The sequence below is a fragment of the Ptiloglossa arizonensis genome, chromosome 6 (genome assembly GCF_051014685.1).
Source record: "Ptiloglossa arizonensis isolate GNS036 chromosome 6, iyPtiAriz1_principal, whole genome shotgun sequence".
Taxonomy (NCBI): domain Eukaryota; kingdom Metazoa; phylum Arthropoda; class Insecta; order Hymenoptera; family Colletidae; genus Ptiloglossa; species Ptiloglossa arizonensis.
In genome coordinates, this window is record NC_135053.1 from 17,841,641 (window position 1) to 17,869,281 (window position 27,641).

At 39.7% G+C, this 27,641-nt stretch overlaps 2 protein-coding genes across 11 annotated transcripts; one reads left to right on the top strand and one right to left on the bottom strand.

Moving 5' to 3' along the window:
- Window positions 1–530: 530 nt before the first annotated feature.
- On the top strand, window positions 531–14,401 carry LOC143148587 (negative elongation factor E-like). 9 transcript variants are annotated; one of them, XR_012992525.1, is made up of 20 exons: window positions 531–584; window positions 2,202–2,289; window positions 3,314–3,511; window positions 3,598–3,841; window positions 3,915–3,956; window positions 4,032–4,210; window positions 4,298–4,472; window positions 4,535–4,656; window positions 4,729–4,922; window positions 4,995–5,209; window positions 5,283–5,503; window positions 5,617–5,787; window positions 5,852–6,344; window positions 6,413–6,781; window positions 6,877–7,314; window positions 7,392–7,645; window positions 7,740–8,102; window positions 8,184–8,350; window positions 8,440–8,677; window positions 12,222–12,422. XR_012992525.1 is itself a non-coding variant. In XM_076315059.1 (20 exons), the coding sequence occupies exons 3-19, from the start codon at window positions 3,317–3,319 to the stop codon at window positions 8,579–8,581; spliced, it is 3,984 nt and encodes a 1,327-aa protein (XP_076171174.1). In that variant the 5' UTR covers window positions 531–584; window positions 2,202–2,289; window positions 3,314–3,316; the 3' UTR covers window positions 8,582–8,616; window positions 12,222–12,422. The 9 variants fall into 9 exon arrangements, 8 of the variants coding, with proteins under 8 accessions (XP_076171174.1, XP_076171175.1, XP_076171169.1 ...); XM_076315059.1 differs by having other exon boundaries at window positions 8,440–8,616; XM_076315054.1 differs by lacking the exons at window positions 531–584; window positions 12,222–12,422 and adding exons at window positions 801–940; window positions 1,715–2,124 and having other exon boundaries at window positions 8,440–9,890.
- On the bottom strand, window positions 13,920–27,637 carry LOC143148586 (uncharacterized). 2 transcript variants are annotated; one of them, XM_076315053.1, is made up of 4 exons: window positions 26,933–27,637; window positions 23,138–23,489; window positions 15,386–18,751; window positions 15,107–15,267 (listed from the first exon to the last, which is right to left on the bottom strand). In XM_076315053.1, exons 1-4 carry the CDS (start codon window positions 27,109–27,111, stop codon window positions 15,250–15,252), a joined length of 3,915 nt encoding a protein of 1,304 aa, XP_076171168.1. In that variant the 5' UTR covers window positions 27,112–27,637; the 3' UTR covers window positions 15,107–15,249. The 2 variants fall into 2 exon arrangements, with proteins under 2 accessions (XP_076171167.1, XP_076171168.1); XM_076315052.1 differs by having other exon boundaries at window positions 13,920–18,751; window positions 26,933–27,630.
- Window positions 27,638–27,641: the final 4 nt, after the last annotated feature.

Below are 27,641 nucleotides of genomic sequence, written 5' to 3' on the forward strand. Positions count from 1 at the left end.
CATCCTTTCGAACTTTAAGCTAAGGATAGAAATATTTACAATTAAATGAATTAAATTTGATCTATCCTTTTGTTTCAATTGGAAATTCTGTCGTTTTTTTCTTTGAACTCTGGAAAATTCAACATTTAATGTAAAATCATTTTCTAAACATAGTGAAATATGTTTTATACTTGGTACTAACTTATGATAATGACAATTATTATTAGAGTTACGTTTGCTAAAGAACGGGAAAATATGAATTGCGGAGCTATGTCACTTATTATATTATACTAAGTAGCGATTGGAAATGGTGTTGACCCTAGAAATGAAAAAGTAAAAAGAAACTTCTCTCGTGTGTCATTGTGACTTTTGTTAAATTAAAATTCGCCGAAAGAAAAGAATTAACTTACTACTAGAACTTTCTTTGAATATAGAACCGTTTAGGTAATGAAGGTTTCTACTATTTGAGGTGTTTAATACTATTAAAGAACTTGCGAGAATTGATTGATTTCTTCAGCCCTCTAGTGACAAATCTGAGAAGTGTTATCACAGTTGCTTAGGAAATATGGCGTAAAGTGAATGTTGCAGATGTGTCAGTGATTTCGGTAAGAGGTCAAATCTTATGTTGAATTCTTTTTTATCGACACACAGAAAGGCATGTTTGTTCGTTTTTATATAATGAAGAAACATAAAGTAACGAATGAATTTTCGAGCAAATCAGTCAGGTCTAAATAATTAAGACGTGAGCTTGGACACAGCGAGTATTTGGTCAGCCATTTCATTAGACCTTCAGATACGTTTATTCTTGTTAGTGTTGGGTTAACAAACTGATGCGGCATCAATTTGATATTTCCGTTTCCATTAAGCCGCTAAATATCATCGAAGAACCGTGTGTTTCTCAGGACAACGTTTCGTTGATCGACACAATACAAAAAGGATCGCTCTTAACTCGCTTCTACTGGCACGAGAACACATTCCGATCTTCTGAGTGTTATATGCGCAGTTTTCGTTTGTCTAGCCTTATTACGTTTTCATCGCATAAACATTTTGAAACGCGGTTACACGTTCTTCGTTTTCGGTCCTTCGACAATAACCGATAAAAACTGTGAAAATAAACTTGTGCTCATGTTTCGTGGATGCTTCGTTTTATGACGTTTATTGTTGTGTTGTTTTTAGTAAACCTATATTAGAAGCAGTTCTTAACGTATTTTATTTGTGCAAAGTAGTAGCCGCATTTGATTTGTAAATTTGCAATTCATCGTTTAGAAATATTTTGTTCGTTTAACCCCTTAACGCTCGGGTTTTTTAAACATTACCGGCAAAAAATGATCAAGCTTGTTTTTTACATTATATTGTAGTCAAGGGTTCTTGTAACAAGGATTTTTCGTTTTTAGTTGTGCTTGAAGTATGTTTACTGTATTAGTGCAAAGTAGTGCATGCAAAATTACTATTTTTATGAATTCAATGGACATTAACATTTATCAGTAAAAAATAACCAAAAATTGAATTGCGTACGATCTATTTTAAAGCAAAGAACAATACATAATTCATCATTATCTGTGCAGAAACATCTATTAAACTATGTATTGCCTATATGCTTACAAAGGACGATATGTTTTATTCTTCATATCATATTATTATAGATTACATGATATATTAATATAACAATAATAAAAATATCTAATACCTTAATATGAAAATAATAAAAGTAATAATTATATTACAACATGAACAGAATAAATCTTGGATCTTCAAAAAGAAGAAAACTGCTACAATTCTGTTTGATCAAAGATTGAAGTATCTGATTAGACATGCTAGCACAAAAGCCAACAATCGAAGAAAAATGTGTTAAGCATACAATCTATACATCATAAAATGAAACATATAAATCAACATGTAAAATAAAGAAATCACCAACAATGAATGTATCAAGTGTTGCTTGTGACTGCCATAGGCATATAGAAATTGGTTGGTCAATCGTGCCTTAAGGGGTTAAATGGATTAAATCACTCTTTGTTTTCAATTTGATACATATTTAAAAAAGACGTGATGTCCATTGTTGATTTCAAAGATTATAGTAACGTTCAATTAAGCATGGTGTTGGTGAAATACAATTTTTCATATAATACCATTATAAGTTAAAATGTTAGCTTTGTAACTTATAATAATTTTCAGTTTTGTAGATTTGCTATAATAATTTTGCGTTACTTTGAATCTTTTAGATCAAAAACAAGCAGTAGGTATACGTGGAGTGGATTCTATAGTATATACTGGCAGAAAGTATATCCTCCATAAAAACAGGACTGTTAGGTAAGTTTCAAGAATAAATGAATAAGTATATAATACAATATTTGTAAAAATATATTTTAATTTGTATAAAATATTTTTTATACACATTTTGGATTTTTGAATGTACATTAATTTTAATTTTACATTATATTGATTACTTTTTAAGTATAGAATTGTTAAAACAATACTTAATAATGTTTTTTAAAGCAATGTTTATTAATAACTTGTTCAAACATAAATATGCCTTCTATATATGTTAGTTTAATGTTATATATTTTCTGTTTCATAACAGAAGTATTGTATTATGATTTAATTAAAGTAATTTCATTATTATTTGCTACTAAAAGTAAAATACAGATTTCAGTTAAATTTTTGAACTTAATTTAACATAGATTTTCATTTATTTGGCAGTTGTGCAAAAAATGTAGAATAGGAAAGAGGCAACAGAGTGAGAAAGAAAAGGGGAAAGAGGGGAGAATTCTGATCTCGGAGAAGAGAGCCATTTTCCAAGTCTTCGTTTAGACATTCTAAATATAACTGGAGGCTCTATAGGCTTTCCTTACTGTGTCATACTGTGCAGAGTAGTATCTTACTGTGTTGCGTAGATTTCACTCATTTTCCACCTTTAGTATGGCATGATGCCAATTTTGTGTGTCTGAAAATTACTGATCAGTTTGCAATACTTATTTCTAAATATTATATCTGTTAATTAAAAGTGATTTTCATTTCAATTTTTGATAATAATTAGGGTAATATTTATTAGTGCAGTAGTTTATCCCATTGATTATTTTATGAAATGATATTAAAATATAATCAATTTATTAATATTTTAAAGATATATTATTTAAGAACAATTAATTTCTCTTTTTGTATAAAAAACACAGAGTAATCAATGCTGTGTAAGACAAAAAAGTATTAAGTAATTCAACTTTGTTGAAATGTATTTAACATGTTAAATTGTTTTATTATCAATACTTAGAAAACTTTAATTATAATCAATACACTTATTCAATTATTTAATCTTTCATTTAATATCTTATTACAGACCATGGTTTGTAGAGCTGGTCAAACATGTCTGATTCAGTTCAATCTATTGTATGGATCTCAAAACAAGACTTTGACTCCTGACAGATATCCATTATGTGAATCTACCCGTGGTAAAGATCTTTATGATTATATCGAAGAGCATTGTCAGATACAAGCAAACAGGTTTAAGTTGTATCTATCGTCAGCAGGAAAACTGGTTAGTAATTATATTTTTTTTCATTTTAGTTTATTACTTATTATTTTATTTGTGTATAAATTAATCATGTTTCAATTGATCATTAGATTGACTTATCTGGAATGAAAGATAAAACTATGTTAGAAGTTGGTGTGGATTTTTCCTTTGATCGAGATTCAACTGAACACAAACACACACTTTTAGTTGTGGGTCGTCATGTCAATGTCTCACAAAGACATATCAAGTATGGTCTGCCTATGTGTAATCCAGCACTAGCATCTTCTCATCTGACATCAATATGGGAAGAAGATAATAATGCTGAGATTAAAAGTTTCATTACATCTGAAACATGTACGTAATAAATACTCTTTCTAACTTTATTGTATTACAAGTATACATTTCATATCAGATTGTGTATGTCTAGATAAGAATGCTGATTTTAAAAGTTTTATTAAATCTGAAACATGTACGTAATAAATACTCTTTCTAATTTTACTGTATAACAAGTATACATTTCATATCGAATTGTGTATTCTTTAAGGTTACGTTGGTTTAGTAAATCAGGCAATGACATGTTACTTAAATAGTTTACTTCAAGCATTATACATGACACCTGAATTTCGAAATGCATTGTATAATTGGGAATATGTAAATGGATCAGAATTAGATGAAGATAACAGTATTCCGTACCAATTGCAAAAGTTATTCTTAAATTTGCAGGTATGGACTGTATTTGTAATTATTCATGTAAATTATGATATGATTTAATTTTAATAAGATTCTTAACAAAGACTTTCACGTTTGTAGACATCATCAAAACCAGCTGTAGAGACTACAGCACTAACAAAAAGTTTTGGTTGGGATTCTACAGAAGCTTGGCAACAACATGATATTCAAGAACTTTGTAGAGTTATGTTTGATGCATTAGAACAGAAATTTAAAAATACAGAGCAAGCTGATTTAATTAATAGGCTTTATGAAGGTATAATTTGAATCATTTATATATTTAAAAAAGAGTTTGTAATTCAATATTTATGTTAATAGGAATGATGACTGATTATGTCAAATGTCTTGAATGTGGCACTGAGAAATCTAGAGAAGACGCTTTTCTTGATATCCCATTACCAGTTAGACCATTTGGTAGTAATGTAGCATATGACAGCGTGGTAAGCTCATATAATACATTTGAATAAAAACACTAATTTGAATTGAGTGTAAATAAAAATTCTTTTTAATAGGAAGAAGCCTTAAAAGCATTTGTTCAGTACGAAACTTTGGAAGGAAGTAATCAGTATTATTGTGAAAAATGTAATAAAAAATGCAATGCACATAAAGGATTAAAATTTACAAAATTCCCATATCTTTTGACATTTCATCTTAAACGATTTGATTTTGACTTTAAAACTTTCCACAGAGTTAAACTTAATGATAAGTAAGTTTATTTGAATTGATACTTTTATGTGACACATTTTATAACTATTATACTTTGATAACATATTTGTAGGGTTACTTTTCCGGATATATTAAATTTAAATTCCTTCATATCATCTACAAGAAATCAAGAATCTCCAGGTAGCGATGAAAATATTGGTTTAGTGAAATGTGATGATGGCTCAACAACAGATAGTGGTACTTTAGACGATGATTATCCTCCCTGTGAAAACAGTCTTCCTAATAGTAATCGTTCAAGAAATCATGATCAAGATGATGATGATGAAGGTATTCAGTATAATTTATTTTGTAAGCCATATACATTCTAAGATTATCAGTTACTTGAATTATTTATTTTTAGGTATAGAAATAAGTAAGTGTCCATCAACATCAAATTGCACTGTGCATAATCATGAAAATGAAAAAAATCATAGTAGCAATGAGGCAAAAGGGCCTTACAATTATGAATTATTTTCAATTATGATTCACAGTGGTAGTGCCAGTGGTGGTCATTACTATGTTGATATAAAAGACTTCAGGACACAAGAATGGCTGTGTTTTAATGATCAAAGTGTAACTCAGGTACACAAGAGCATTGAATTTATATTATTGACTACTGTTAACTGAGAATATATAGACTCAACTTCAAATTTATGCTAATAATACGATTAAAATTGTGACGGTTTTAATTACAGATTACTCATGATGATATACAAAAAACGTATGGTGGTGGTCCAACTAGGCCATACTATAGTGGAAGTACCGTATGCTGTAGCACCAATGCATATATGCTCATGTACAGACAAATAGATCCTGCTCGTAATGCTTTACCAATGCAAGTTCAGGATTTTCCAAAACATATACAGGTAATATATGAAGTTTTAGAAATCTTATTGTATTTATTTTATACTAAACGTTATTAAATTTCAGGAACTATTGAAAAAGATGAAAGAAGACGAGGATAATGATAGAAAGAGTCGCGAGAAAGATTCGTTTCACCGCCAACATAAACTTATATCCTGTAACAAAGACAAATTTTATGACTTTGAAAGAGAAATAAGTCATAATTATAATCTGGGACTGTGTAAACCTTCTCAGATAGGAACGTCTACAGTTAATATAAAAGTATTCTGTCACTATTCTTTAGGAAGTAGGAAAGCAGTCCATAAACTTTCCTTACCGTCTGATGTAACTTTGGCAGATGCCACATTACAGTCTTATCTCTGCTTTAATTTGGAAGGAGTAGCGAGATTAAATCAGTGTCGTTTAGTTCTTTATGATCCTACCAATGACTTAATCGTGTGTACTTACGAAGGGAGAGAACAAGAAACATTTGACAGCATTTGTAAAGTTGGGAAGTGTTACTACTTTTTATTAGAAGTACGCACTGAGGATCCAGAGCCCCAACATTGTGAAATAGGCGGTATGTACATAAATATTTAAATGTAATAAATTTAAAAAAAGTAATTTATTTTTCTTGTTAATATGTAGGTCTTGCAACAAAAGTGTACATTGTTGATTTACTCAGAAAAAAGCTCATAGATGGACCGAGAGATATACTAGGATGGGGTTCGCAAACTGTCAAAGACTATAAACAAATGGTAGGGAAAATGCTTAAGATGGATCTCAATGATAATACAAATATAGTTTTACGAAAACACGAATTAAAGACGATACTTGTAACGGATGACAACCTTAAACTTCGGGCGGCAGGGTTCAGTAATTTGATAAATGTGTATATATCAACTGCTTCCGATACCGAATTTAAATCTTTTCATACCTCGGCAATATGTGAAATTATAGATAATTATGAAAATTTCAAAATAACGTTATGCGTAAAATTACCCGAGATGTGTAAAGGTAAGCGATACTAATTCTAATATAATATTTTCTCAATGAAAATGATGCATTACTTTATAGAATTATAATATATTATGTTTTGTTGAAATGTTTAGAAATTTTGGAAGAGTTCAATATTCTATTCGATGAGAAATGTACGGGTAAAGAGAAACCTATTGCTAACAGTCCATCCAAAGTAAATGTTAACGATTCGAATCGTGACGTTAGTCCTAAATGTAATGAAGTTCCAAAAAGTGAAAAGAGTAACGAAGATGCGCCTGTAAGAAATGCGAGTCCTCAATTAGGAGAAAGTGAAGAATGGAATACTCCTGAACAAAGTAATAGCGAAGATAGTAGCCTTAGTGATAGTGATAAAACATTGGTTGGAGACGTCCCAGAAGATGAAGTTTTTCACGTACCATACCTTCCATTAAATACAAGAAATCGTGCCACTAGCATGTTAAATCAGATTGGACTTGAGAATTGGGATACAGTTATTGATGATGAAGATTATTATTTCTCAGCTACACCCTACACAACTAATAATCAAAAAAGTATGCATTTTAATTTCGTTTTGTGAAATATCAAAAATATATCTGAAAATATTTGATAATGATTATTTTAATTGCAGTTCTGAAAGTACATTTAGACAAGAGAATGACATTTGGCACTTTTAAAAAAAATTTAGAGCCATATGTTGGTGTATCATCTGAATATTTTAAAATGTATCATTTTCATAATATTTATGGACTTGAGTGGTGTAATTTGAAAAAACCACTTGTTTCTTGTGAAAACGGTCAGACATTTTGTATAGAGTTTGGACGTGCTTTACATAGTGACGAATTTAAAGTAATAGTATATCAGTTTCATATTGATTCAGCCGAGGTATGTATACATAAATTACAAAGAATCCTTCTATAAGTTTTCAATACTTCTTTTGTCCAATATAATAACATTTTACCTTATATTATGTTTGTAGCCTTATACATTTTTGGCCGAGTGGATCTTGTCAAAGGATATGACTGTTGGGCAAGCAAAAAAAGAAATCTTGGCGGAAATTAAGAGAAAACATAATATAGATATACCTTATGAAAGATGTCGATTAAGAGAAAAGTGTCTTGGGTTAGCATCTACAGTATATTTAGACTTTCAGAAATTTGAAGATTTTCCATTTCGTTCACTATCTGAAATAATCCTACAAGAGTTACCTGATGAGGAGCCAGTTGTTGACAGCGATCAAGTTGTATTATTTGTTAAGAGATGGTCCCCTACACACATACAACTTGGACCATCCGAAGAAATTGTTATGAATGGAAATTCTGTAAGGGAATTGAAAAAGAAAGTGAGTATTACACTATCATATTGTTCATCTCTTATTACATCAGATATGAGCAATTAACAACTGTGTTAAATTTCTATTTAGTTGTCTGCGATATCGGATATTCCTACGGAATACATAGAAGTAGCCAGAACAAAAAACTATTTTCCAACTAATTTGTCTATCCTTCAAATTCCGAATGAACTAGAGTGGAGTTCACACATGCTTGATATTCAGCTTGATTTTGATAATGGTTCTATGTTCTTATATAAGTACGTATCAATAACAAATTAATGTTTTCTCAGGTGGTCATTTACAAAATATAAAAACAATACCAATTTATAATTTTTACATTTAATAGGGATAGTAGGGAAGTACCACAAAATTTGACTCGGGAAGAGATTAATGATATTGCAGTTCAAGAACTAAGTCGTTTTTTACCGCTTTCTTCACGTCGTACGCGAAAAGAGAAGGGACTTAGAATACATTTGGGCACCGAATGATCGTCCATTGAACATACAACTTCTAAAAAACAACTGTTAAGTAGACATGTGTGGAAACATGAAATGGTTGCGTACAAAATGATTACATCGTGTCAGGTATTTGTGAAGTCAAATATTCAACAATCACCAAATATTCTGTGCTTCAGTAAATTTTCGGTATTTCAAAATATCCGCGCGCTTAAAATCACTTGGCTTTTTGAATCATTTGGATTTGTAAAATTCTTTAAATTTGTGAAATATTACATGTTACCAAGAGATTTCAGGTCACGATTGTCGCATTTCATTGCGAAATTTTTTGAAATCATAAAAATTATAAAACTCCCAATAATCTATGAATTACTTTATTTTTCCATCTACCGAATCAATTTTAAGGCACAAATACTAATAAAGGTATATAAAGGTATATAAAGGTATATAAGGAGTATAATAAGAGTATATGGGAGGGAAAATAGAATTGCTTGGTGATAATCCGAATTTAAACTATGGATTTCTTACAATTTACATGTATGTAACTGATAACATTTGGAGTTCCTGCATCTACATTTTCACAAAATCCTTGATACCTTTCGTAACCCTAAGAATTTTGATACCTTCGCACATCTGTATCAAAACATTTTAGGCAATTGTCTCGTTTGAAAAGCTATAAATATTTTTTATGTCCGAACACAGCACAGAGTATATCTATTTGTTGAAGGACATTTATCTGACACAACAATAGTTAACCCTTTTAATGCCAGTATAGGTTAAATTGCAGTCTTACAACATAATTATCAATCATAAGCTTCGAGTTTATTTAATCTGGCAGTAGTAGCGCTTAGATGTGTTATAAAATTGATTATAATTTTTTATTTCGAGTTGTCCTTTTCATTATTTGAAATACATTAATTATACACTCTATATATTCGCGTTTATTGATAATTAAGAATGTCTACGTGGATAATAAGGTTCTAAGACTTTAGTATTTTTAGTTAATGTTTGTTGCTTAATGTTAGACTTGGCGCCACTACTATCATATTAGATAGAGATTCTTCCATATGTCTGTTAAGATTCATCCTGGCCAGGCATGTATCCTGCAGTCTGTTTTAATTTATTTAATTATATATGTTTATCATTCATTATATTATCGGTACAAAGGAACCCGTACCGCTTGGAAAACCAAAAAGTACATTTAGCCATGGCATTGTTGTTATTTCCTACAAATCGAATTTTCAATATGATGAAAAAGATCCTCCAAGGAAGTCCACCAAATTTACATTTGTATGATAGATCAATTGCTTGTAAATAATAAAACTTGTGAATTGAATGCCAATATCTTTCTTTGTATCAATATCACCATACTTCGTGAACAGAATATAAAGCTATGTTTTGTATGTTATATTGTACAATAATGCACTTCATGCATGTAGGACACCATCTTTTTGCATTTATCAGCAGTTTAGCTTGGCATTTTTTTTGCTAATTCCACTGTTAAAAATTTTGGTGCTGAAAGGGTTAAATACAAAGTTGTTGTTAATCCTTGATATTATTAGAACTTTCTGATAAAATGTCTATAAATTGTTTATTATGTTTTTGCAATTGTTTCATGTTCGAAACTAATGCATTGGATAATAATCAACAATGAATAGAGATATAGGAAATTGATTAAACAAAAAGAAATTGTATGGCGATTTACATTGTTCTCACAATTTTTATTATAGCTGTAATTTATATTTATTGTATATTTGTTACATGAATGCCTAGTTTGGATAGTTCATGATCTATCAACAATATACTAAAGACATGACAATGTAAATGTTTATATTCAAACAAAAAATAAAATGAGTCACAACTTTGGTTGAGAGAATCTCTTACTGGAGTGTATCATTATATAGTTGAAAAGAATTTTGTAACGCATTTTCATCAATTTTATTTAATTTATACAATTTAACTAAATTTTAATCATAAATATTAATTCAGAACCAAATACATGACATCCACATTAACAATTTAATTGTCCATAATGAATTGTAATGATAGATGAAAAATTATATTTCTTATGTTATAGAAATTTTATATGAAATTATGAAAATTAATTGCATCTGTAAATACACAAAAGTAATACTTCTGTGGTTTCATATTTAATGGTTAAGTATTTGTTCGTGATTATCATCATCATTGATACAATTTCAAAAATAAATAATATTCATTGCATTTTTTTTATTTTTATTTTCTGATTTCATATTCATCCTTATTAATCATTTTTGGAGCTGGGCCTTAAATATTGTTCGATGATTGTTTTTATAAATACCAAACAGAGTGACTATTTGAATTATGTCTGTTAAGTAACAGTAGGTATGTGCGAATAATAACCAAAAAATGTTGCTTTCTGTAGTATCAAATTAATATTTTTATATCTAGTTTTCAAATTTATTATAGTTTTTGAGATTGTGAACACTATCAAATATTTCTTAAACTTTTTTTTCAAGAAGAAATAAGTTCCTTCATCATTATAGAATGTATAAGCTGTTTGATATTCTACTAATTTTTTAAATACTTGTGTGTGCCTACTATTGTAAGTCTTTAGATATTCAAATTTTGTTATGTATAATTGCTTTGTCTTTTGATACCTCTTTGAAACACAAAAGTATTTGCACATATCTACATTAGTGTTGAATGTAAACAATGCTACAAATTGTACTTTATCCTTTTTGTGGATGAATTAATGCAGGAATTGTAATGCACGATGATCAGTTGTTATGAATACAACCTATATCCAATACTTTTTTGATCACCAACTATCAAACATTCTTTGTATCATATGCTATAGTTTGAAACAAATTATATTTATAATTATTAATAAGTGATAATCAAAATGACTGAAACCATTGTTTAGATACACTTGTTCCTTTACATTTATTCTCTAGATTTTCATCATTTAAAACTTCAATTCTGCAATTATCGACGTATTAAGTTTTCTTTCTGTATTTGCGAAATTATTTCTTCCGTGATAAATCATAGTAATTGAAAATGATTATATAAATGTTAACCTAACTATTTTGTAAACTCAAATGGTTGTTTATCCTTTTCATTTATGAACACATCGATGATAATTATTTAAACGATTTTTCATTCATTCAAAAACGGTGGGTTATAAATTAATATATGTAATTAATACTTTACGGAAGAGAATAACAAAGATTGATGATTTTCAAGATAGATTTACAAGAGACGAAGATTGTGCTTTTCGTAAGTATCGCGTAAATATTAATCATTTATATTTGATAATCAATCTTTATTTTTGTCATTGTAAAAACTAAACTTCTTACTCATCCATAAAGTATTAAAAAAAAAGTAATTATTACTGAAACTACAACTTATAATGTTACAATTACCGAACAGTTGTTCTTATATTTTGGGGTTTGCGATCTATGTCATGTCATGACTATAAATGGAGTATTTTGATTAGTTTAATATTTGTTCGTAGATAAAAAATATTTGGACATCTAAAGATGATTTGAAAGCAATACGTAAAAATGATTAAATTGCATGTTTAAAAATTGTTGAATATACATAAAAAATTAATTTCATTGTTTTAATTGTACGTAAGTATGTTCGACGCTTATGATCTTCCGTTCAATTTTACTTTCATGTTTACCAACAGACATCGCACAAATTTTGACACATCGTACCGAGTAAAACGTAAACATTGCTTCCGAATGTTTCCGTAAACTATTTGTGAAGGAAGCGGGATATTTGTATTTGGTTTCATTACATGCAAAACATGGTGTACTTGCATTTTCCATCGAATTTAACGGAAGAAGAATTAATGCTACAGGCAAAATACAACAAACTTAAAAGAAAGGTATATAAAAGGTTATGTTTACGTTGTAGCAATTCGATAACACTTTAATTAAAAAGAATTGATTATTAATTGTTTCTAAGGTTTTCTAAAAAAAAAACACTTGGATATATTGTTGGGATTTTTAAATGAAAGCATTTAAGTAGATAAAATTATGTATAGTGTTCATTACTATTTCTTAGATGACTTAATTTTTTTATTTGTGTTTTTTATTTTAAGAAAAAAGCATTGCAAGATTTAAAATCACCAAAACAAGAAGCCGAACGTGTACCACAAGCACCAAAACGACCGACAGAAGCAAGAGATGCTAGAGAAGTTGCTAAAAAACTAATAAAGTCTGGAGTGATCACAGCTCCAAAAACTCCTAAGAGACCAGAGCAATCATTTAAAAGACCACGTGGATTAGTGAGAAAGTTAAATAGTACAGAAAAAACAATAAGCTCTTATCAGCCATTCTCAGCTACACAGATGGAAGAAGACGAGACAGAAACAGTGCGACCTAGAGTAAAAGATTTGTATGATAGTTTTGTGAGTGCTCAAGACACAGAGGATCGCACTAGTGGTGATACACAGTCACCATTGAAACAAGATACAAAACCACGTGCTGGGAACACAATATTTGTATGCGGTTACAAGATATCGGAGGATTTTTTAAAAAAACATTTTCAAACATTTGGAAATATTATCAATATTTCAATGGAGGCAGAAAAAAAGTAAACATAATTACCTTCAGAAGTTTTGCTGGTTATATTAAATATATTAATCATAACTTTGTTTTCCAGTCGAGGATTTGTAACGTTTGATAAGTCGGAAGCAGCTGAAAGAGCAATAAGCGAAATGGATGGTAGTATGGTATCTTCGATACAGTTAAAAGTATCATTAGCACGAAGGCAGCCTATAATAGAACCTATGAACGACGTCACGTCTAGCTCTATGTGGTCACCAATTGCAGCAAACTATTCTCAGAAAAGTGCGCACAAAGATAGGAGAGAGTTGGTAGTGTACGAGGAAGATATTTTTATGTGAATACAATATTTTTAATTCCTCTACATTTTAAAGTACGTTATTGTTATGCAGCTACAATATTGAAATTCTTAATTCAAAATAAAACTGTACAGAGTCCTTAATACGTTCACTGTCGGGGTCTCGAGCGATGATTCTACTCGTACATTCAATATAATTTACAAAGATGTGATCCGTATATGGGGCATGGGATGTTCATATTAAAGCTATTATGACCCATATAGAGGTCATAGACAATGAACGTGTTAATATTCTTAAGGTATAAAAAATATTTTTTTCAATTTATACTCCTTAATGTTTACAATACCGCATTAGTATTATAAATGTATGTCTAGTCAAACAGTCGGGCGATACAAAGCGTGTTATTTTGAATTTTCTCATATCCTTTAGCAATCATTGGCTTCCTAATGGCATTTCAAATTTGATTTTTGCTACAAAAGATTTATATTGATAAAAACAAAAATTGTTCACGTGAGATTGGTTTCGGTAATAGATATTTGTAATTAACATATACTGTTTTTTATACATATTCAGCACTTAATCGTTAAGTATAAGTATTCTCGTAACAAATTATGTGCAAGTATCATTTTCTCACAAGTATCAGTCATTCATCATCGTATATAGCATCGTTAAGAATTTTCAAGTAATGCAATTCGTCGTTATTTAATTTGATATAATTTGTACCTTCTTCGTTTATACGTGATATTCAACAATTGACAGTATTCATTAATTAGAGGACAGATCCAAGTATCGAACTTTTGATCGATGGAAGTTCTTACAATTCCTGTACGTTTTTATTCATAACCATTTTACGCTATCCCGATGTCTTGGATCTATCTTCCCCCACGTTGACGATCGGCAGGTTTGTAATTTCCGCTATGAAAAATCTCGATATATAAAATTGATTTATAAGAATAATAAATTTAAATAAATATATAGCATCGAGCTATTTACGGGTCTCTCTGATGTGTACGAGTTGTGCGTTATTTGGGCGGATTAAAGTAATCCCAGTGATGATGATGCGTTACCGTCCGTGTACTACCAAAGAAAAATATCAACAATCCCGCGATTAAAAGAAGTAGGGCGCATAAAGTTAACTCCACTTCTCTGATTTTTTCCCTCGTCTCGTCGCCCCTTGTAATTGTTGACATGTAACTTACAAAATGCCTCATGGCTTTTATGCCGGTCAATCGCAAAACCCTCATCAATTGTCTTGTACTGTCTGTGATACTTGGATCGGTATCAATATGTTGACCCGCCTGCGCAGCTAGGGAAAGAAATTGTGCCGGGACCTGAGATGCTGGGAACGCGATTAGATGGGTCCCGCCAATGGGAAAGGAGGGTAACGGTGATTGGGAAGATTCCCTTTGGCTTTCCCGATCGGATTGCTCCGTATACGGAGTGTACGAGATAACGGCACGTTGCGGTTGCATCTCGCTAGCGGTACCGTGGCTCGAGACATTGTCCGGTGTGTCTGGCGTCACGGAGATTGCCGGCGGCAATGATCTTACCGGTGATGCGGTCTGCCGTGTACGTGGCATGCTTATTGGCGATGGTGACCTGGACCGCGATTTTCGCGACTTTTGTTCCACGATCTCGTCATACGAGCCCTCCTTGTCCCGGTGTACCGTCGTCAACGTTGAGAATTCGGCCGGCGGAGTTGCGTCATCGCTTGCCTCGCGTGGCTCGCTGATTGGCTTGTGTTCCGTGACCAGTCTCGACTTTGTGGTCTCTGCGGTCGTTGTTACGGACGAGGGAGGGGACGCGCGTGATTCCTCCACCGTAAGCTCCTCAACGGTACCCGGGCTCAAAGAAGGGGGGAATTCTGAATCAAAAATGTGCAACGGCTTATCTCCAATGCTTTCGATCGCAATGAGTGAATGTGTGGGAGGTATGTCTCTGTCGTCATATGCTACCCGAGAGACCGACAGTGTATGCGTTACCGGCGTTTCCTCGATCCCTACTATCGCTAGTGTGTGTGTTACGGGTTCTTCGAGCTTCGTTTCGATTACTTCTTTTTTAACAACCTTTTTTTTCTCCTCGATCGACATCGTTTTCTCGTCTTCCGCAGGACTCTGCCGGCACACGGTCGTGGTCTCCTGGTCTCGTGGCGTCTGTTCAACCGTACCGCTCTCCGTAACGGGAATGTCTGTCTTCCTTTCCCCCTCGATCGCTCCCCTCTCCATTTGCGCTTGGCTCTCGCGCGCCCTCGAGGCGGCCACGGTTTCTAAATGGCTTCTGATCGCTATCAGTTCCTTGATTATCGACGGTGAGAAACCCTCCTCGAGCATAGCGCCGCTGTTTTTTAATTCGGACGCGGTGATTAGTAACGCGTCCACTTCGGACGCCACGATCTTCCCCGCCTCTATCTGTGACACGCTCAATCGGTCCACTCGTAGGTCCCCCACCTCGAGATTCCCGATCCGCACAGGTTCGTCCGACAACAGAGCGGACCGCAGGGCGCGCGCATGCGCGTCCTCGTCCCGATCGGGTTCCACGCGTGTTTCTCCCAAATGCGGCGCGGAGAGGTGTCGATTCTCCAGCGATTCGCGCTCGCGGCCGGTCGCTGGGCCCGTCAGAGACACCGTGTCGTACGGGGGGCCCGTTCGCTCGTCCGCACGCGCACGTTGCTGAGACAACGGTAAGGGCGGGACAGGTGGCGTGACGGTGTTCGACGGACTGGGTATTCGCTCCGTGGACACCATGATTTGGGAACCGGATCGGGCCGGGGTGACTACCATCTTGGCCTGTGTGACCTCCTCCTCGATGACTACGTCGTCGGGCAACGGGTCCGTTTGCGTGGCGGTGGTCGTCTCCTCGGTGAACTCCGGCTCTATCGGGCCCGATCGTTCCAGGGACCGATCCTTTCTCGGTCTCGGGGGTCGCGGTGGGGCTGGTAGCGGACGTCCCTGAATCTTGCTGAGCACTTCGTCGCTCCTTAGATCCTTTTGCTCCCCATCGTCCGAGTCCACCTCCACATAAGGCGTCGATTCTTCGGGCTCTAGGGCCCCGTATGTCTCGATGTCCCTATCTTTGACCGGGCCCAGGGTACTGTAGGCCCGTTGCGGTCGTTTCGGTGCCACCGGTCGACTCGTCGTTGCGAATCTCTCCCTCTTGCGTCGTGGCGGCGGCGGTCGCGGTGGTTTGTCTCGTTTGTCGATGATGGCGTAACCCGACAGATCTGGCGCGAAATCCAGCTCATCCTGGGGTATGTCCTCCTCCGCGTAACCAATCTCGGGCAACGATTCTGCCCCGTGCGAGGTGCGATCCTCATCCTGGGCCACCGAGGTTGCCCTGGATCGTGATCGCCTTTTCGGTGGTATCGGTGCTGGCTCCACGTACTCCTCGTCCCGCAGACGGGTAACCAACTTGCGTATCTCCTCCTCGCTGTCGTCCGCCATCATGATACCGGCCACGTCGTTCAGAATCGTCGGTGGCAGCGGTAGGGGTTTCTCCGGTGCGGACTCGGTCGTTATCCACCCGGTGTGATGACCGTTGCAGACCGGGGTCGCATTGCCGTTTCTGCGCTCCTGGGCTATCTCTTTGCGCATACGTTTTCGACGAGTGGGGACCACCGGTGGTGGCGACGGTGGTCGTGGGGCTTCCATCGCCAGCTGGGACTGACTGCGTTGAGAGGATCTCGATTTCCTGCGCAACGGTTTCACCACTACGATATCGTCCAACGGTTCCGGGGTCCCTGTCTCCGGGTTACCCTCCATCTGATAGACTACACGGTGTCTGGAGTCGCTTCTGGTACGCTCGCGGAACTGATCGTCCGCCGATTCGCTGCGACGGGCCCTGTTGGGGTCTCTTTTGGGTCTGACCGGTGGCATCGTCGCGTCGTAGGACTCGATCGAGTCCTGTTTTCGAGCTCGTCGCGCTGGCCGTTGCGGCGGTACAGGGACCATGTGGTCGTCCGCGAGAGCATTGCCCATATTCGCTCGTAGGGCGTCGCGAATCTCGTGACTCAGATACTTCCCAAGGTTCGCGTCGCCCTGGCTGAGACCTCCCTCGCGCAGAAAGAACTCATCGGAGTCGATCTCCTCGATGACACCGCGGCGTCTACGGTCGCAGGAGCTCCCGCTCGAGTGTTGTTGCTCCCTGTCCGATTGCGCGGACGACGGTTCGTGTTCCTCGTCTTCGTCCATGTCCTCGTCGTACTCCTCCTCCTCCGAGGGGGTTTTGTGGACCCCGTATCTCCTCGGATCGACCATAGGGAAATCCCCGCTGTATCGGTCCTTGTCTCTCGCGTGCAGCACCTCTTCTAGGGATCTGGATCGCTGAACCGGCCTGAAGTCCTCCAGGGTCGTTAGTTTCTCCCTGGACCAATCTTGGTCGTTGATCTCGGGCGTGTCCCCTTCCTTCGCACCTGGATCACCGTACAGTCTCGGTTCCAGGTTCATCGGCTCCCGTTCCGACTCCTCCTCTTCTGTCCTGGAAGCCTCCGATCGCGGCCGTGTTTGACCATCCGGTGTCTCGATGGACTCCTGCTCGTAATCGGCGTACCGTAGCTGCTCCAGGCGACGCTTCTCCTCCCAGGGCATCGTGGCCAGTGTCGCGTCCGTCATCCCGATGGACAGCCTCGGTACTTCCAACGAGGGATGGCGCCACGGTCGCGCCCTCTCAGCCGCGGTCTCCGCATCCGAACGATCCTCGTCGATGTAGGCAGTGGTCTCCTCGAATCTCTGGACCCATCTCTCGCTCACTGGTCGATCCTTTCGACCCCTGGGGAACGTCGAGCTCTCCGCTGACTGGTCCCGCGAATCCTTCGGGGTAGAGGTGGTGTACTCGTCAGTGGTTTTGGACTTTTTGTCGAATATACGGGGGTAGGTGGAGAAGTCGAAGATGTTGCGACGCGAGCCAACCGTGGACACGGTGGAACGTTGCTCGTGGTCAGGTTGGGGCTTTTTGGTGCGGGTCAGGGCATTTGGTAGACGTATGTTCGGCTTCTTAAGGTTGAACCGCGGCCTCTCCGGTAGATTGAACTTGGGTCTCTCCGGCAGATGGAACTTGGATCGATCCGGTAGCGAGAATCGGGGCCGATTCGGCAGACTGAATCGTGGCCGTTCGGAGAACGACGATCTGATGCGATCCATGCGGCTTGGTCTCTTCTCGGGCCTGGATCTATCGGATCTGCCGCTGCTCGTCGATCGTGTCTTCTCGGCTTTCTGGCGATCCGCGAACGCGAACGTCGGACGTTGGATGTTTCTCAAACGGGAACGCAGTTTGCCCGCTTGGGTTTTCAATCGTTGGGGCAGACCGCGGGCACCGCGACGCAGCGGCAGCTCCTCCAATGCCAACGAGTCTACCTGTAATAAAAAATTTGGCAGCGTTGACTCATCGATCGGAAGGAACGCGACACTTGTAGCGCAATAACCGGCGTTGAAAATGGCAATCGCATATCTGCACTAAATGCCGCGTGGGGCTATCGCGGTGGTCCGATCATTATTACTGGCCACGGATGATGGTATGAGGATGTGCGTTGGGCAGGTTGCACCACTGTTGATGGACTAAGAGGTGAAACGGACGTTGGACAGAGCAGGCTGGTGAACGGTTCGAGTTTGCAAGTTGTACCTTCTCGAGTTGCATCCTCATCGTAGCAAGTGACCTTTTCGTTTCACACTCGGCCGGTCAGATGATCGAGCATCGGAACAATCCAGGGACTACTGTACTACGGGTAACTGGCAAAATTCTATGGCACGTGGCAACCAGAAATTGCAGGGTCTGATATTTCTTTTCCATTAGGTTGTTCGGAAAGTTATTTCGTTTTTTTTTTTTTTGTGAAAATGAAACACGATTTTTTCAGAGTGTATAAACATTTTATTAAATTATATATTCTTCGTTTCAGAAAACGAGACGACTTTCCGAACAACCCAATAATACAATTTAAAAGTTCTCAGGCATGGTGTACAACGTATCTTAAAAATCGAAATTTGTCTACAGTTTTGGATATGTCCACGGTGCTTGTGGTACAGTTCTAAATGTACGTTATAAAAAGATTGGATCCCTCGGTTAGCACACGTTCATTTATTTTGTACGAGATATAGTTACGATATTATACGTTCGGGAAATAATAAACCGTTCGAAAATACAATTTCCAATTTAGCCATATTTCGTACGCGACGTTGGTCTCTCGCGAGATTTGTCACGTTAGAAATATGTGATGCGCGGTAGCGAACGCGTCGTGCTATTTCAGGTTGTGAATAAGATAATCCTGGACGCTTACTCGCGTAAATAGTAAGAGTTATAACGGCGAGTTATACCGTGTCGTAGTTTGAAGCCGTGCGACCGTAGAAAGCGCGTGCTGTAACCTCGCGCGGAAAGTCGACAGACGAGGGGTGGGGGTAACCAACCAGTGTGGTGGGGGCAGGCCATCGGTGGCCTTGAAAGGTCGCTCGATCTCGCGTCGACTTTAACCGCGTTAAGACTCCCGTGGACCGTGATGCAGGGTTTCTACGTACCTTATTCGAGCGATAAAGTTATTTTGGACTCCGATCAAGCAGAAAACTCGCTTCTCTATTCTCGAACAATAAACATCGCGATCCGATCTCGCGTGTTGCGTCATCCACGGATCAAATTCGTACGTCTTGCGTAATAATCGACGAATTATTAGGGACCACCGGGTAGATTTCGATCTAACGACCGCTCGCGAATCCCACGAGCACGATTCTACATCGTTGGGATTGCTACGAGCTATTACCGACTCTCGACGTCATCTATCTCGACTAAGACGAACGCGATCCCGACGACGAGATTCTCTTTTTCCGCGCCGGGGAAGTACCCGGGTCGAAGAAACGTTTTTTAAACGAAAAAAGAAAGAAAAAAAAAGGACAAGGGTACTCGGAGACGAATGTCTGGCCCAGAAATAGCACCGTCGCGCGCGCGCGAAAACAGGAAAGAGTGCGAATAAAAAGAAAAAAAACGCTCGGAGCTATCGATGGCGCAACGGTTGCGAGTTCTTTGACTATAAACAGAGTCTTCGAAGTTCCAAGCTGCCTCGAAGGTAGTTTTAAAGGTCGTAGAAACTCTTTATCTAGGTGTCGGTGCACCCTGGAGGATTTCGGAGGGAATTCTGAAATATTAGAATTTCAATCGAAACGAACGTTCGTTCAATTTAATTAGCGCGGGAAAGAATAATACGATAATCAACGGTGTAATAATAAAATAACGGTACAAATTTTCTGACACAATTTAGTCGTAAAAGTGTACACAGTGTTTGACGTTTGAAGTTATTGAAAGTTGACAAAGTATCTACCGATATGCAGTACCTATCGACAGTAATGAGTAAACCGTGGACGCTAATGGCTAAATAACGAGAATCAATGTTCGAGTGATGAAATACGAAAGAAAATCGAGTGGAACTGTACTTAACGCGATGTAGAAACAATCGGTGTAAATTTTATTCAATACACAAACGTTCACTCGAGTTGCCACGATTTGCAACGACTCCGATCGGTTGAGTGCAGTTCGTTGCCTCGTTAACTGTCGCGGTTACTGCCTCGTTAATTGTCGCGCAGTTGTCCCCGCCACTCGATCGTGTCTCTTTCGCTCCCATTGGACGATTCTAGAGACAGACAACGTTCCCTAACTGTTCCATTATCGTTTATCCCTTATTATCGAAAGAAAAACATCGTTTCACTTTTTTACGCGACCAATTAATTTTCATACCGAAACAATCGATCGTAGGACCAACGTCGATTGGACGTGTTTTGTTCCACGCGACAAGTACTACGAGCCGTTCGAATCTCTCTACCTTTTTCAACGTCCCTGTGTAATATACCCCCGTTTTCGACGTCTGAAAGACAAAAAAGAGTAGGGGCATCGAGAAAAGAGAGAAAAAAAAAATGGAATAACATTTTCTGGATCCAGGTACGGGGCACGGTAAGGTGTTAAATTGGATATCGTAAACCATAAATTGGCGCGAGTATTTTACGAAAATTTCTCCGCGTGTATCGCGAGTAGCCTAACTTTAATGGGCCAGAGAAACACACTTCTACGCTTCGTCGAACTCGCTGAAAGCGTCGTGGCCAGAAATAGACGGGCATCGCTGTCCATCGACTATGCCTGTATTATTTTTCTGCGAGTTGTATACCCGAAGAGGGGAGTTGGTTAGTGAGTGGGGGGGGGGGGGGGGGTAGAAGGAGGAGGGAGCTTTGATTTCTTACGCAACGAAAGCGGCAGGTTCGACAGAACGGATTCGACGATGATGAATTTACGGTCGAACGAGCGATCGTCGTTTTGACAGAAATTAGATATTTTCGGGGCGGTGGGGAAGGGATGGGCGGGCAGAGTGGGGGAATTGTGCAATCGACGGGAAAGCCCCGAGCTTTCTGGAACGCTGCGACTCGATTGCACAATGCCTCGGACAGTGACACGTTGGCTCTAATGCTTTTTATAAGCGTGTTTCGCTAAATATAGGCCCCGGTGGGCAACAAACGGTGAACACGCGCGCGCAAGCCAACGAACATTCTTCGAGCCCTATTCGCGGTGTTCGTTTTGTCACCCAATGGTTCTCCCTCGAACGATCGGGTTACTTCTTTGATCGTCGTTCGAGATTGCGTTGTTTTTTATTTTTTATTTTTCTATTTCGTGTATCGGGTTGCACAACAGGTCCGTTGGTGTTTCTTTGCGAGAATATTAAACATCGTTGATTTTACCACAGAACTTGTCCGATTTGGGTAAATTTAATCGATTTAAATACATATGTGCTATGCTCATTCTAAGATCTGATATCATTTTTATCGAGTTTCTCTCGAATGTAATGCTCAGTCCGAAATGTGTCACATGTTGGGAATCGTTCTTGTTGTGTGTCACGAATAGACTTGTTCGATCAAGTTTGCTGTTTCGTCCACGTTAATCGGAAAAGGAGGAAACAAATTAAAATTTTGTCGCATCTGGAACGCGGTTTGTGGGAGCGACGAAAAATATCTGTTCAGGACGTTACGACGGAGTATTGAAATTGTTTGGGCCGGCATAAGGAATTTTATGTTGCGGAGATTCCTAATATGTTAATACACGGGTAATTAGATACACGTGAAATTGAATACACGTGAAGCAATACATGTGAAACTTAGGACACGTGAAACTTAGTACACGTGAAACTTAGTACACGTGAAACTTAGTACACGTGAAACTTAGTACACGTGAAACTTAGTACACGTGAAATTAAGTATACGTGAAATTAAGTATACGTGAAATTAAATACACTTGAAGTAATACACGTGAAACTTAGTACACGTGAAATTAAATACATGTGAGATTTAGAACACGTGAAATTTAGTACTCGTGAAATTAAATACACGTGAAACTTAGTACACGTGAAATTAAATACACTCGAAGTAATAGACGTGAAACTTAGTACACGTGAAATTAAACACACGTAAAACTAAATACACGTGAAGTAATATACGTGAAGCTAAGTATCCGTGAGATTGAATACAGATGAAACCGAATACACGTGAAACTAAATGCACGTGAAATCAAGTGCACACGATGTGGTGTACGTGGAACTGAATACACGTGAAACGAAATACACGTGAAACGATACACGCGAACAGATGTTTACAACACGGTTGTTCGCCGTGTTTTCGTAACGAATATCGAAAACCACGATCTCCAACCAGTATCTACCTTCGCGTTGATTGAAAATTCGTACCGTTGTTTCGGAACGAATAAATAATTTAACAACGACTCACCTGGCTAGTGTTAACCTCGCCATCGGTTCTGGACTCGGCACTTGGTGTCGGTGCGCTGAGAAAACGTTCCTCGAGCCGCTCCTGGAGTTGCTGCGGGGTCTCCTGTTCCTCGGAGGTGTCGCCAGTTTCCCCCAATTCGCGGCTCTCCATCGCGTTGTCCTCGATCTTCCCGTCCAACGGCAGGACGACATCTCCGGCTCTGGTTAACTCCGGTGGCAATCGTGCACGGTCGTCGATGCTGTCGTCGCTGTCAGCGACGGCCACCACGTCCGTTTCAGTGATTCGCACCACCGGTGGTATCACCGGTTTCGGCGATGGCGACGGAGCCGCGATCGGTTCGTACTCGTGCTCGCTGTTGTAAAATGTCACCCGTTTCTTTCTGGTTCTCACCGGCATCTTTCAGCCGGGTTGGTTAGTACGTTTAGCAACGTGCAATTTTCAGCGGTTACGGGCCAACGTTCACAAGGGTGACGATCAAATATTTCTCTCGAGAGGGTTGGCAGAACCTTCGATTCGAATCTTGGAAGATTCTCTAGGAGAATACCGTTAGCTCCAGGTATTGTTATTCGTGTTAATTCGATCGAGTTACTCAACGTGGATGTTGAATATTTCTCTCGAGAGGGTTGGTAGAACCTTCGACTCGAAGCTTGGATACAGTTAGTTCCAGGTATTGTTATTCACGTTAATTCGATCGAGTTACTCAACGTAGATGTTGAATATTTCTCTCGAGAGGGTTGGTAGAACCTTTGACTCGAATCTTGGAAGATTCTCTAGGGGAATACCGTTAGCTCCAGGTATTGTTATTCGTGTTAATTCGATCGAGTTACTCAACGTGGATGTTGAATATTTCTCTCGAGAGGGTTGGTAGAACCTTTGACTTGAATCTTGGATATAGTTAGTTCCAGGTATTGTTATTCACGTTAATTTGATCGAGTTACTCAACGTAGATGTTGAATATTTCTCTCGAGAGGGTTGGTACGATGCTCGATAGAAATTTGGTAAAAATTGGTCGAAAAATATTGTTAGTTCAAGGTCAGCTTAGTCATTAGCATTGATCTTTTCAAGATCAGCGATCGTATCGTTACATGTTTGCTTCGAGAGGGTTGGTAGAACCTTGGATTCGAATGTACAATTCGGTAAGGTAATTCTGTCAGTTGTTAAGGGTCAGTCTTGTTATTTACACCAGTCTTATCGAGCTACTCGATGTCGAGATGCTATCGGTGTGAAATATTTTGTCCCCGGTATGTTGGTACAATATGTACCCGGAATCTTGTACTCGTAGATCGGTTATCGCACCGAGGTTAAATATTTGTCTTTCGAGGGTTGGTAAAACGTGTATTGGAATTTTGTACAATTCAATCTATGAATACCGTTAGTTCTACGGTCTGTCTCTGTTATTCCCCTTGATCAGTTTCAAGGTACTCGATATTAATGATAACGTTGTTAGATGTTTGATCGCAATTTTGTACCATTCGATCGAGGTATAATGTTAGTTTCAGGTTCAGTCTTGTTATTTACATCGATTATGTGTTCGAACGGGCGGAATGTTGAACGAGCGGTCTGCTCGATTTGCGCTCGTTTCACTGGAATCCAGTTCCAGTGGAGAAAGGAAGCATTTATCGGGCATGGGATTTTCCAGCAGTCTCCGGGGCAGTGATGTAAGCTGGTTAATCGTTCGCAACTGTTGGACGTTGTGTTAAATTCGCAGACGACGCGCTAGAAGGGCAGTGTTCAAAGAAGACACGAGTCGAGCTTGTTTGTCGTCTACTTTGTTGAAGTACGCCTTTCTTGAAACCTGGCCTGGGTACTGTTACAGTGGTAAAAACCGATTAATCTCCGACCCTCTGTTACATTACTTACTCTCGAACATTGTAAAGAGAAATTATGTATTGGGTCGTTCGTGCGTTCACGAATTAATCGATACCAGTGTCGAGTAACCGGTCGATGCGATTCGAACGCGATAAATATGTTCCCCGTTGGAAAAGTGAAAAGAAAAAGTCATCTCCCGAAAAATTTGGTAACGAACGAAACGGAAAAAAAAACCAGAGAAATGTCAACCCCGCGGTTAACTCGGTTTTACAACGTCATTGTTTCGAGACTACCGCGACGAATTCGAAATTTTTTCTATGGGCGAAGACAACATTGAAAAAGAATTTCAAAAAAATTTACAATATTTCCTCCACGGAGGGAAAGTTGCACTCGACGATTCGTCGCACTCGTGCAACGCAGAGATTCAAACCCGACGAGCTTTCTACCAAACAAGTGACAATCAGTCCAAGCACCGAACGACAGCGCCCTTTGAGAGAAGAGAACCACCCCCTCCCCCCCCCCCTCCTCGTCCCACGATTGTCCACAAAACGTGACGTATTGTAACAAACCGACAAGACATCGTCCTCCACCGCGGCTGTTACCCTCGAACTCGTCTTCGAGAATCCTCGAGTCTCGTGGACCCCTACCAGCCCCCCTCCCCCTTTTACCCACGATTCCACGGGGATGGTCGAGCGTTATCGCGACTTTCTCGCTCGATCATCGATACCAGGGTGTTCCTGTTATCGCGATACAATAACCCGATACCCACTTAATCGCGTCGCGTCTATTCATCCCTCCATCCCCGGCCCGCCCCCTCCACCATCTCTGTTCTCGAGGAACGCGGCGAGTTGTTGGGGTCAGCGTGCGAACGAGCGCCACAGTCGTCAATCCAGCCCCCTCCAACCCTCTCCGTTGCACGTTCACTCTCTCTTTCTCTTTCTCTCGGTTCGTACTCTCTCTTTTCTAGTAACATCTCTCCCTCTTTCCTCGTACTCTCTCTTTTCTCACACTCTCTGTCTCTGTCTGTCCGTATGTCTGCCTGTATGTCTGTCTGTCTGTCGCTCTCTTTTTCACTGACTCACTTACTCATTTATACACACTCTCTCTCACTCACTTATACACACATACACAATCTCTCTCTCTCTCTCTCTCTCTCTTCTCACTTTCTTCTCGCACGATCTCTGATTTTCTCTTCTCTCACCAATACACACACACACGCACACTTTCTCGCTCATTCTCTGTCACACAAACGTTCACGCACACACCGAGCGCAGACTCGTGGACGCGCGCACGTACATACACCCAACAAGCGCATACACACGGTTTGCGACAGTCTGGACGCGGAACCGAGCTGATCGAGGATTCTATCTATAGCCAGCCGGGCGAACCTTAAATAGCACGCGGCGGTACGCGCCACGGCATAGTCGGGACACGTAACCTATACCCATTCCGTGGATGGTTCGTGTCGTCGGCGAGCCACCAGGGGAGGATTCTCACGGGGAAGGAGGGGATAGTGGTTGAAAGGGTTACTCTCTAAAAAGAGCGAATAGAAATCCCCCAAAAATCAGCTCGGTTCACCCACCGGGTAGGTGGGGGGGTTTGGCGTTCACCCGTTCACGGAGCCACGCGGTTCTCTTCTCCAACCTCTCACCCTTCACCACCCCTTGTCTGAGAGGGTGGAGGACAACGGATCGAGGATTCGGGGTCGAGAGGCGCTCGTCGAAGCGTGTGGAGACACCCTCTCCCTCTACGGACGCGACGGTTACTCTGTCTGTCTGTCTGTGTGTGTGTTTGTGTGTGCGAGGTTTCACGTTACGAGCGTCCCGATCGAGGGACGCCTCAAGAGGGATGGACGTCTCGTGGTTTCTCTTGTTTTTTTTTCTATCCGAGGCGTCCTTCGAGCGCGTTGCGTGTGATGTTTATGGGAGTCCTCGAAGGAGGACAAGCGTGTAAGAGAGCGTGAGCGTGACAGAGATCTTTACTGACCTGCAGCGGACCACCGCGGGCGGCTGCTGCATCGTCCTGGACGGCGGTCTACCGAGGAGAGCGCGTCGTTCCGGCAGAAGCGAGTCGCTCTGGTAGTACTGACAGCCGCAACGGACCTCGCGGCCGAGGCTCGACGTAGACGAGGCTCGCGAGGCGCGTCCTCGTTGCTCCGGCTCCATCCCCACCCCCCCCGTTAGATTCCACTTGTCCACCACCTCCAGTCCACTCACGCGTTCTCTCCTACCCGACGCGGTGGCCGAAACGGACGACTACTCGACGGTGGTGGCGGCGGCTGGCTGTGCTACTGACGCGCGTGACGCGCTCTTTCCTCCTCCAGTTGTGCGTCGATTCCACGTCGCGGTACGTCGCGTCGTCGTGGTCGTTGTCGTTACGCGAGAGGAACGCTTGACCCGCGACGAACGTCGCAACGACCTCTGGTGAAAAGGAAAGGGGAGAAAGAAAGAGCGAGAAAGAGAGCTTGTGTATTTGTGCGAGTGAGAAAGAGAGAGAGAGAGAGAGAATGAAAAGAAAAGAGGGAGAGAGAGAGAGAGAGAGAGAAAGAGAGGGAAAGAGATCGCGCGTTCACGGAGCAGCCCGCTGCAGCGGCTTCTAGGCGACTCCGTACCCTCGCGGTGCGAACCGAGCCGACCGGACATTCGAATTTATTTATAGAAAACGTTTTGCGCCCGCGGCTCGACGATCGGGACCG